Genomic DNA, 12,530 nt, shown 5'->3' on the forward strand with positions numbered 1-12,530 from the left:
ATCTTGACTCTGGCAACCAGTGGAGTGGTGTTGGTCAGGTTGTAGATTGGAATCCGATCCACACGCTTGATGTTTAACATGACTCTGTAGCAAGATGTTGCAAATGCATTGATCTTGTTTTCCATGTCCTTGGTAATTACCCATGACTCGCACCCGTACAGAAAGACAGTAACACACGTTGTCTGAAACAGCTCGATTTTTACTGATCAATCAGGTTTAATGTAGTCATTGACACTGTATGTGCCCCACAAAGATCGAAAACAAAATTCTCTCCCATACATTTGAATTTTTCCCAGCACGCACAAAAGGTTAGAAAAGGTTGCCAGAAAACGTTTAAATATCGAGTTAAATAAAGGATATACAAAGGGTATAAAACGTTTTTATAATATCCAAAATATTTTTTTGGCAAATATGTTTGTAAAAATATTTTACAAAAACATTTGTAAAACATGTTGTTTGTGCGTGTTTTCATACAAAACGTTTTGAAACGTGTTCATGACCTTTATACAACCCGACATTTTTTTAAGAACGTTTTTACCAAAACAAAAACCCATTACATAACCTGTTTAAAACGTTTTTAAAACGTTTTGTGTTTGCTGGGATAGTAGCATTAGATATTGCTTTGATTGTATTTTGGTAATATAGTCTTGCTTGAGAATCTTTTTTGTTAAATCTTTCTTGAGCTGATAAAAGATGGTGTTTTGATTTAATATTTAAGTTATAAGGCGAATTATGTGTTAGCTGTCTGTTGTTGTTAGCTCTCACATGCACGCACAGGTTGTTGCATTTGTCGAGATCTCTTTAATCTTCCACACAGGGCCCGTTCAGGTAGCCGCATTTGTAATTACCACTCCCTGTGTGGGAGATATTAAGGCCATGTCTTCCATATGGGGTGTATGGATTTCAACTGGAATAGCCCAATTAACTTACTGTCAATAGTGTCGCAGGTATCATTTGATTCGTCACTTCCATCAAAACAATCTTCGAAATCATCACATAACCACGAGTTGTGCACACAACCACCGCTTAAACATTGAAACTGTATGCTTGGGATACAAGTACATCCGGACTCATCACTGTTGTCATTACAGTCAGGAATATAGTCACATCGGTAACTTTCCAACACACAGCCAACGCCATCATCACACAGAAATTCATTTTCTTTACAAGTAACTTTTGAAAAGGAAAAACAGAACATAAAAGGATTACTCAAGATTCACATCCGCGGATATCCGAAATACTGTTTCAAGGTGGACACATGTCCGTATTTTCCTTAATGAAAAAACAATAAATTATATTTCATGTAATTTTCCCCTGAAATAAATTGCACTCTACAGCTCATCATCAACGGTTAATTTCTCCTAGATGTTGGAATCTAATTGATCCTGTGTTGGTTTAAGGAGGGTTGGAGTGGTGCCTGAGCTAGCGTTGTTTAATGTGCTCGCATAAAAATTAAGCCCACGCTCACAGGGAAAGGTATGGGATCAATACGTGACCCACCCACCCCAACTCATTGTAATGTGGTTTATTTTTTTCCACGTGCATGATTTTTCCTGGAAGGGGGGAATATTAAATAAATATCTACAATACATATAGAAATATAAATGTAGTGGTTTCTATGACTCATTTCTTATAAGATCAATGTAGTACTCAGCCGAAATAAACTATATTATTTAAGCAAAATTACCCAAACTGGAAACATATGGATATGACTCGCCTTAAAGCCGCACATAAAAATAACATTTCAAATGTATCGAATATTAATCAATATCCGTTCACTTACTTGATTGACAGTTATTTCCTGTCCATCCTCTTTGACAAACACAGCTGTACTGATTTAATTCGTCAACACATTTGCCGCCATTTAAACATGGTCGAGACATGCACTCGTTAATTTCTACAAACAAACAAAATATCACACTTGAGTTTGTATATGGGGGATACAGTTTACATACGTTTCCGCGATTTCATCTTCATTATCAGTCATCGCCGATGATTGGCACCTGTATAATTATAATTTGTTCACTTTAGGAAGTAACCTACATTTATTTATTTATTTATTTTTGTTTGTTTGTTTACCCAGGTTGGTCCATGAGGGACACTTGCTAATCCAAGGGAAATCCATGGACCGTTCCTCTAAACTCATACAATAAAAATGCACAAGCCTGGATAGCCAGTGTAGGCTAATAAGATACATGCTGGTCCAGATAGCTTTGATAAAGAACGCAAGAAATGGAAGAATATAACAAGGAAAAGGATAAAAAATGAGAGAAGGCCTCTCCCAAACACAATTGTGCAATTTTACTCTTAGCTCTTACTTCGTGAGAAAGGAAATTGGAATTCCAATCTCAAGCCCCGATGCAAAGGCTGCATTTTAGAGATGTTGATGTCAATTGAACATTTCATTCACTTTACAGTATAAAGGGTTTTTTATTTTAAGAGATCTAAAAGCATATCAAGTTTGTTCCATGTTTCCATCACGGTCGAGGTCTTATATCCTCCATTTCCTATCACTCTAAAGTTGTTTGGAACTTAATAAATTTACAATAATATGGCTATTGTATCGAATTTGTTTACTTTGCATTACCATGTTCACAATTGGTTCCCGTATAACCTGGAACACACTGACAGGTGTATTCGTTGATTCCATCTTCACATGTACCTCCATTTTGACACTGTTCTGACGAACACTCATCAATATCTTGAAGTAATAGACATAAAATTACTAGTTATTACGTGATACAACATATTGAAAGGCATGATGCACATGAAAGAAAATGTCGAATTCCTATACCTACGTGCAATAGTTGGGGAGACACTTATCAATCATAATAGAGTCATAACTTTCTTTCTATATTTAATAGTTTTGCATGTAAAATGATGCATGACGCTATAAATTGGTTAGACCACCCCGTAGTCCACTTGCCCATTGTGCATACTCTGGATATTGTATTTAAGCTTAAAACTCTGATTTGATAGATTTTCACATCTGATCTTTTCAGTCCCCTACTCCCTCTGTTTGTTAGCTTCCCATGGATGAGATTGTCGGAAATCTGGCCTACTAAAATTGGCCATGATGTAATGCATCTTTAAATGGATCTGGCTTGTGATTGGTCGCCCAGATGTCGTTATGGTTTAAATCCTCCGGGTACCTGTAATTACCATTAATAACTACATGGTACACAAGTATGCGGCTTTTGTGTTGTGTAATAATTGCATGAACGCGTCAGTAAGTGCATGAGCGCGTCTTGTGCTTGGGGTTAAATTTGATTGATAAACAAGTATGATTGACAGTGTGAGTGTTAGGGACTTTGCCCGTTCAAAATCCCGTTTTAAATTAAAAGTCCATAGTCGATTTTTAACCTGGAATTTCGCGATTAATTAAGTGCCAATACAATTATGACATTATATGTTGCATTCAATAATTATAAGCCTACGTACACTTTACTTTTACTGTCACTAATATATTAATTATATAAACTTTTTCATCACAATTTTATAGGCCTACTAGTATTTTGATGTAATAAATATCAGTATAATTTCGAGTTAAACTGAATGCTTTCATCATGATTAACATTAATAACATGCTTTTATTTATCAATAATCGACCATGGCATAGTCTATAAATTGGTCCAATAAATTGTGTAAAGCAAATTAAGTACATACCTCTTCACATTTTTGCATTTCGTAAAATAATCTTTTTCTTTATTTCAAAAAGCGTTAGGGGGAACTTATAAGTTGTGGATCCTATAGATGAGCTTTCCTATGTTTACTTTTTCAATATACAGGGTGCACAACTTATAGGTTCCCCTGATACTTTTTAAGATAATTAGAAAAATATGTGCATCCCTATTTGTTTTACCCCTGTGGACCAATTTATAGCGTCACACATCATTGCGTTCAGTCACAATGATTAATTATGTAAGAAAAGAGGCCGTTTTAAAAGTTGCACCTGAGTCCATAGCAGTCAGGTTTCCTTTAACAAACAATGAATAGACCTGGCCTAATGCACTGTTTGAGAGTTGAATCCTATGGAATCAGATGCAACTTTAAACACAGTTTAAAACGGTCTATTTTTTACATAATGAACAATTATGACTGAACGCAATGACGTGTGACGCTTTATATATTTCGATTTATTTTAAAAGGTATTTAGGGGGAACTGATAAGTTGTGCACCCTGTATGTACCAGTAAGACCATTCATAACAATATTGTTTAAATCAAGTAGAGTGGATCAGATGCTCACATCTGATGAAGTCCTCCGACGAGATGGACGAAATATTAGTAAGTAAAAACTTACTGGTTTTGCCAAACAAAAATTACTACTTGATTTGAATTTACAAACCTGATGAATCTATTCACTGAATATTGTTTAAATTCCTATATAGTTATACATACCATGTTTACGTCGCTTCCTCCCAAACCTTGCCACAAAAACCAAGGTTTTCCATAATATAAAATGAAAAATAAAAATAAAGGGTTGTCATTTGATTTGCTATTAGCATATAGTAATTGACCATGCGATGATATCCTGTTCTTACCTATTTCACAGTTTGTACCGTTGAAACCCGCATCACAAATACAATGGTACTCGTTCATTCTATCCACACAGGTGCCACCATTAAGGCAAGGATCTTCATCACATTCATTAATGTCTGCAATTAATAGGACATATCATTATCAAGGCATCAGATCATTCAACACTTTCTGCTCGCCGTTAAAAGGACGCTGACACTTACAAATAAGCGCATACATACGTGAACGCAGTAAGGCAGAATCGCGCTCACGCATTATGCATTATCTGCATGAAATCGTCACGTTTGCAACTTTAAATTTAAACTTCAGTTATATTAAAATAAAGACAGCGGCTATATATTGCTGTTTTGCCTATTGTACCGATATTTTATTACCGAAGCAACAAATTGAGTAATTCAAGAGATATCATAGGTATAAAATCATGTTGACAAACTGACGGATATTATGGGCTGAAGAAATGGCAGAATTGTCTCGTGAATACAACGCTCGAGTACCTTGATAATCAGGCCAAGCAAAAAATAATCGGACGTAAGTTTTCAACGGCAGCCTTGTTTTAATACGGGGTGACATTGTCAAGGTTCCAAGCAGGTGGAACCTTGCCTTAAATAACATATGCATTGAAGATTGCTGTGAGGAATGATGAAATGTCATAGCTTCAAATGACAGATTTGATTGATGCGAGGCTATTAGAACGCCACCACCAGGGCTATCTTCAAGGTTTTTACGGGAAAAAAACCCAATACTCCGAGCAGGAAAGATGAACTGTCCGGTATGGAGTAACTCAATTAGATTTAGGTGATCAAGACAATGTTCTAATTTAGGCCATAAAATTCGGTTTGAAGATCAGCCACCTCGTTCTTGGGTTTTCGAGTGTTGAGATAAAGACAGTTCATTAGATTTGATGTTGTAAGATCTTATGTATTGGAATATGTATGAACTGCAAGAATTGCCAGAACTAGCAGTGAAACTAACACATTATCACGATTATGGGGACATAATCAAGAAACAATGTTTTAATCATATAAAACAACCTACAAAATATGAATTCCTGTGAACATTACCTAGTTGGCAATTGATTCCAGTCCAACCTGGCGGACAGGTACATGTATACGATCTTATTCTATCGTCACATGTTGCTCCGTTAAGACAAGGGTTGGATAAGCATTGATTAACATCAGCAACTGAAATATAAACAAAACTCGACATTAACTTCCAGCAGCATTCAAAACATTCCGAAATTAAGTTTTGAACATGGAAAATTATTGGTATTGTGTTACAGAGGGAATGCGTTAAATTTCTGCAGCTATTTCAGCATTTTCAAATTAGTCGATGGAAACTGCAACTTATGCTACAGGTTCAATACCACTATTGTTCTCATGAAAAAGAATTTCGGGCGGAATTTTCCTATATTTAGCACTCTCACAGACAAACGCCAATACCAGATGAAACTAAATGATTTAGATGCCAAATGATCAAAGACTCAACATAGGTTGACCTGAGATTTTTTCTAATTTTCACGCACTGAACGTGAATACCTTAAAATGGCAGTGCCCTCGAAGCTGAAAGTTACAATGAGTAGTGCGCATATTTACTAAAAACAGATGCGGATGAAGTTTTGTGATATTTCAACAAAATATGATATAACTACAGAAAATAATTAGACCATTTTGAAGCATCAAACCCCAAAATGTACTTATTTGACTATATAACTTGGGCAAATTCGGTGATTTTAAGACAGCTTTTTCAGATGCCACACAAACAAAATAGTTCCTCGTCGTGTTTTCATGCATCGCCCTATTAATGGAATATAACATACACTTTGAATTTCAAGTTGATAAAGAATAAGATGAGCAACCTTTAAAGGTTGTTATTTTTCTTACCACTTCCACATCTTCTTCCAGTCCATCCCCGTCGACAAATACACCTGTACCGGCCTCGGCCTTTATCCACACAACGTCCTTGATTAAGGCATGGTTGAGACCGACACTGGCTTACATCTAACGAGGACAAAAGGATAAATTTAAAAGAACATGTAGCCATTCTCGATCTGACTTTGGGCAATTGTTGTGATAGATAGTGTTGGAAGCATAAACAAGTTTTGAAGTTTAACAGTAACATTGTCAATGGGGTAGGAGGCTTATCCAGAAATCATGTCTTGGCGTGTGTCATTTAACTTTGTGGCAGTTCAGCATGTTCAGTAGAATGTCAAGTTGCTTTATTATTCCGAATTATTTAAATTAATTTTGCAAAAGAGACTCATCTTATCAAGTCAGTAGCGGGTCGAAGCTCCGCACTTCTCGTGGAAAATGAAAATGCCTCCCGCTTGCGTATTTATTTTTTGTTACCATAACTGCCCGCAATACGCTATCGGTATCCCTAACCCTAATCCTAAACCTTACCCTAAGAGCAAGGGATATTGCGACCTGTTATGGTTGCAAAAAGAAATGAATCCTCTCGCATCTACTCACTCTAAAATTGTGCCAAGGAATAGCTGGATTCTTTTCTATTATGATTATGATTGTATGATTACATGTTAGATAACGCACAGTGTCATCGCCCCGATATCTTCATGGCAGAAATCGCCATGGTAGATTGAATCCACAGCCACGCATGGCCATTTTGTTCCGACCTGTTTAATAGTTTTGAGACGCATAATGGGCCGAGGGACATCCGACTAAGGCTAATGACAATAGCTTGGTAACTGACCTCTGTAGATGTCAGTGAGCATGGTATACGCCATGAGGTCATCTGCTTTTAGACTGCCTCCACGAATGGCCTACGCTGCGCTATAGTTCGACACATATAAAATCAGAATTTTTGTCAGTTTTTGAGCTCAATATGCACGGTTCTTTCTCAATACGCAAGCTAACGACTATCATATCCTTTCACCACATATATTCAAGTGCAAGCATAAAAATATGGCTTCTTTTGAATAAAAACATTACGGGAGATATTCATCATTTTCTACCCCGGTATTTATCGTCTGAATATCAAATCATGCACAGCACATTCACGTGTATCGATCCCGGGTATTGATGTTAGTATCTCTGCTGTACAATGTAATTATTAACCTGGCGATGTCGGTGTGTAACGATAGGTCTTTTAGATAATGACATGCATTATGACCACATTAACAAGTGACACTAGACACAATACTACTTTTTTAACCCTAGGTATTTTATAATTGTGAAAGGTTTTCCATGGACATTGAACTGACCCATGCATTCCATAACGTGAGTGTATTTCGCGCATTTGTTCGGAACACTTCAAAGGAGTAATGTCACTGGCATACTTTCATGCCGCCAATCACAGTGCCCGTTTGTGTACAATGCGTGTTCGTCACGCCGCTCAGCGGCAAGCGGCATGAGAGTATAAAACCAGCATTATCCGCAGTGACACCTATGGGATAAGGACAGGGAATGAAAAGACCTTAGGGACGCACTATTTGATTTGCAGAAGGACATAAAACTCCGTCCACTAGTGAGACGAAAGATGTTCGTCCCACTGATGCCTAACAAAATAATTATCCTACCCAACTTCAATAACGATATACATTAAAATTGTAAATAAAGAAAAAACTGGCGCCGAAGGGGTGAAAAAATCCGACCAAAACTGTTATGCCATGATCGAACGGTGCGCCCCTTACGCTCGGCTAGGGAAGGTCACGCCGCAGAAAGCCGAAAATTTCAAAGTTACCACAATAGAATCGCTTTCGATTTATTAAATCTCTCTTTATTATTATTATTAATATTATTATTATTATTATTATTATTATTATCTTCCGTGTTATAAAGTTAATAGGATAGTTATCAAAGATTCTGCTCGCTGCGGTCACGCCAAACTAGTTGCCGGACAACCTGTAAATAAAACAAGATTTGTAAAAATAACGAACAAACCTTGTGCTCGAGTTACGGGCTGTGTTGCAAGTAAGCTGAGTGTTACTAACAACACTATGCCTACGTCCATCACCACGTTCATCCTCGTTCACCTCTATTATCACTCATAAAATGTTCCAGATTACCTTTAAAAGATATACAACAAGAGCATGTTTTTGTATTATAGATTTCAATTGAAATCAATATAGTGTAATTCAATTTATATACTACATGTAGTAAGTCTTTTGACGGAGGTTTATTTCTTGAATGTTTGTTTCATGCCAAGGTCATCACATTCCTCTGTAAATTGTTTAATATTTATTATGCCCATTTTAAAACTCAAAAATATGAAACCAAATTCTCCACTTCCATAGGCCAAAATGAAGTGGATTTTCATTAAGCTCACATATTCATTATACACGAATGTAGAATGAATAGATTCAATTCCTTTTACATATAAAATGAATAGATTCAAGGTTAACAATAATCGTAACAAGTCATGTGTAGGAAAATTCGCTGTCTGACCTCTCACCCTTTTGTTAAAATCCCGCTTACTCATACTCATATTTAAAGGTGCACTTTTCACTATTGTTGCAAATTCTCTAAAAGAAACTCCTCAAAAACAGTTTGGAAACTTTCCAAAACGGATATATATGAGAAATATTTGAAATCTATTTCCATATTGTTTCATATCAATACAAACATTGTTTTTTCTTGTCAAAAATGACACCAAATTTGTGATCATAACTTATTCCATGGTTGAGTAATTGTCTTTGAAAGACAAGGAGGTCTCAAACAAAATGTGCCAAATCTGCCATTGTCTGTGCCATTTGCATCAGTAAAGATGAGTAAGGAATATCACACTGTTTCTTTCGAAGCGCTGTCAGCCTGATGTACCCGTCATCTGCAGCCGTTGTGTTTCTGGGGCGGCCACTTCTGGTTCTGTCTTTGACATCTCCGGTCTGACGAAACTAGGCTTTTAGCTTGGAGATCATACTACAGCAACTTGATTCTGAGGTATACCAGCCTCAAGCTGATCCTTATCCAGATATGATAGTCGAACCATGGTTGATTAGAACTTTCTTGCAAATGATCGCTATGAAGAAGTGACCAGCAAGAGAGATTGACTTGCGTTGATCCATTTTAATCCCAAAATCCCATCTGTTAATCCCATCTTAGCACTTCACATTCAAAATGATATACACTGTGCTGCAAACAACTTTTCATCCATTCTTTTATTTATGCATTAACCCACTCATTCATTCATTCAATGGGATGAGCGCAGACAATGGTCAGTTTTGCACATTTTCTTTGAGACCTCTCTGTCCTTCAAAGAAAGTTACTCAGCCGTGAAACTCATATGAGGTGTCATTGTTGACAGGAAAGAACAATGTTTTCAGTGATATGAAACAATATAGAGATATATTTCAGAGATAGATCTCAAAAATGTCTGATATACAGCCGTTTTTGAAAGTTTCCAAACTTATTTTGAGGAGTTTACATACATTATGACTCAGGCAGCCTCCCCTGTTGAGTTAAGGTCGTTCTTTCTTGACAAAAATCGCGACACAATTTGGCGGGGTCTACCAATTTGGAGCGCTAATCAAGAACCTAAGAAGTTTAACTCAAAATCGACAACCTCTGGCAACACCATATATCGCCACTTCAATGACCAATTGCCGCCAGATCAACAGACGGCCTGAAGATTCACCTAGGATTAGGTGCGATACCGTAGCCGCTCAGTGAGTCCAGTTGAAAAGTTTAATTGTGTATTCAATTATACTGGATGAATGTCAACTTTCACAAACATGTCCTTGTCGGTCCTCATTACAAGCGGCTATACGGGTACGTGCCGCTGAAATGGGCCTTTCTTATGTTCGGCATAATGATTGTACCTCTTTGTGTCATTAGAATGTAAATGGGCCAATTTGATTTTCAAAATGTTCGCAGATGTGTTGGGAATTGGCTCGATTGGGTGGATCTGAAGCCACAATTTCCTAAAACATGCAATAATTTTGATAATAATCGTCTATTTTATTTCAATTTGGCCCAAAATCTGGGCATCAGGTATTATAAAAAAAAATATAGGTCCCAGTTTTAGCGAAAATGTGTAGGATCACACTTTCAGACTTGTGGCGGCACCTGCCTCTCCAACTAAAACAAAGGCTAGGTCTCTTAGCATATTGATTGGATGTCTTCTTGACCGGTGTTGGTGGAGTCGACTACCTAAGAGGATAAGTCAGTAGGTTGTCTATAGTCAACTACGCAGCATGACCGGAGGCAATACGTAGCACTAGGATGACGCTGATATAAATTCATATCTTGATATGGATACCTACACAACATTTACAACATTGTGCAAAGTAGTATAGTTTCGCTATCGAGGTAAGAAACAACTCAAATGAGAACAGAGAACCAGAGAACATACCTTTGATTCTTCAAGTTTGTCCTACACGTCCTTCCAGATCAAACAACAAGCTGATCTTTCCTCTGGTATGGACCGATTCACCGCAGATAGACGGGTCTCCTATGACATGTAATCGGGAAGGCCCACCGAGGCACCACAGGTATGAAATCTAAGTAACAATTAGAAATCTTGATACCTCGTGACGTCATGTCACACCACACACGTATTACCTAATGCGGCTACATTTGCTGATTCTGCATTTTTCCACTGTTGATTAAAACGGTCGCAACAATAGAAATCAGAAATCACATGACATCAATACTTAAACAGGAGAGTGAGAAGAAAACTTGCACCCTAGTAAATTTTACCACTCCTCCTGGACTTAAAAATAGGGGTATTGTAGACGGTTCTCACACCTACCTGCATCACACCATACACACCCCACATGCCTACCATGCGCACACCCCACACCAGCGCACCCCACCATGACCCCCCCCCCACACACACACACCCCTCCGCCCGTACCACCTTGATTGAGAATAATTAATTACACAAAGACGTGATAGGCAATATCTAGAAAAAAATAAAATACATATCGCAACTCCACGAAATTTCAGAATAATTATTAATTATGTTCAGAGGAATATTTTACACTCAGCTTAATACAAGTACTGTACTTTTGTCAGCCATGCATGGCAAGATTTCGGATTTCAATACAACCACTGAACCACCAGACTGCGAATTTTGTATCCATACATTGAATAGGACTAGTTTCATGGGTCACAAGTTAACAAAACTTTCAAACTAGTCTGCATTACACCAAACCAAAACAGGTAAAATGACATTAACCATAGTTAAAGGTAGACGAGGTATTGTTGGTCTTGGCAGCCAAATAATCGATTTTTATTGTGTAAATAATATATTATTGAAAAATAACACTTTGATGTTTTGAAACATTTCGGTCTACAAATCGTCACCCTCATAACCAAAAATTGCCTAAGTAATTTTTTTAGGTTTTGAGTTTTTTTGCTTAACTCAATCTTTATTACAATTGCCACCTTGTAACAAAATTATTTTGAGACTGCCCTCAAAACACCCACAAAAGTCATTTAGTGACTTATTTATTTCAATGACTAAGACAGAACTTGTACCAGTACGTTGTCTTTATCATTAGTTTGAATGCGTAAATTTAATGCACATAGGCTTATTTTGATTTCAACACCACCAACACAACACCAACATGCTACCAACACCGCACCATCATTACGTCACGTTCATAACCAAATTGCCTAACTCATTTTCAGTTTCTTGCCTTTCTCTCAATACTACAAAAAATGACTTATGCAATTAGGTTATGAGGGTGACGAAATCATATACTTTGAAAACTTGCTTGTTTTATTGTTGTTAATGAGTTAATAAATATAATGTATATCATCAACATGGAAGAGTGCTCAATACCGTATTTGGTAGAGCCTGTAATATATTACTACAGCCTGTCTCAAAAGATATTTGACGATCGCCGTTATGGCGTGAAACACAGTGTAGCAGCTCTAGCAAATAAGTGTATACAGCCGGTTTCAAAAAAAGTTGTGCAAGTGAAAAGCGCCCTCTTTGGCAATGGGAAAATAATGTTGTGACATGATGCTTACATCAAGGGCATAGTCTTAGCTCTCAAATGCCGTTTGTTCTGTTCAATTTGCTTGTTTTAATC

The 12,530-nt window shown here is 37.1% G+C and overlaps 1 protein-coding gene across 3 annotated transcripts in view; it reads right to left on the reverse strand.

The window, feature by feature from the left end:
• Positions 1-11,041, reverse strand: part of LOC140145613 (CUB and sushi domain-containing protein 1-like) — a 54,664-nt gene extending 43,623 nt beyond the window's left edge. For 2 of the 3 annotated variants that reach the window (XM_072167324.1, XM_072167309.1), the window contains exons 1-8: positions 10,841-11,040; positions 8,434-8,558; positions 6,418-6,534; positions 5,599-5,718; positions 4,543-4,656; positions 2,588-2,701; positions 1,784-1,897; positions 931-1,173 (exon numbers count right to left, since the gene is read on the reverse strand). In XM_072167324.1, coding sequence (XP_072023425.1) covers positions 931-1,173; positions 1,784-1,897; positions 2,588-2,701; positions 4,543-4,656; positions 5,599-5,718; positions 6,418-6,534; positions 8,434-8,515 — 904 coding nt within the window. In that variant the 5' untranslated portion in view covers positions 8,516-8,558; positions 10,841-11,040. Of the gene's footprint in view, positions 1-930; positions 1,174-1,783; positions 1,898-2,587; positions 2,702-4,542; positions 4,657-5,598; positions 5,719-6,417; positions 6,535-8,433; positions 8,559-10,840 lie in introns of all 3 variants that reach the window. The other variant, XM_072167317.1, reaches the window with a different exon arrangement.
• Between the last annotated feature and the right edge of the window lie 1,489 nt (positions 11,042-12,530).

This window comes from Amphiura filiformis, chromosome 2 (assembly GCF_039555335.1).
Source record: "Amphiura filiformis chromosome 2, Afil_fr2py, whole genome shotgun sequence".
Classification (NCBI taxonomy): Eukaryota; Metazoa; Echinodermata; class Ophiuroidea; order Amphilepidida; family Amphiuridae; genus Amphiura; species Amphiura filiformis.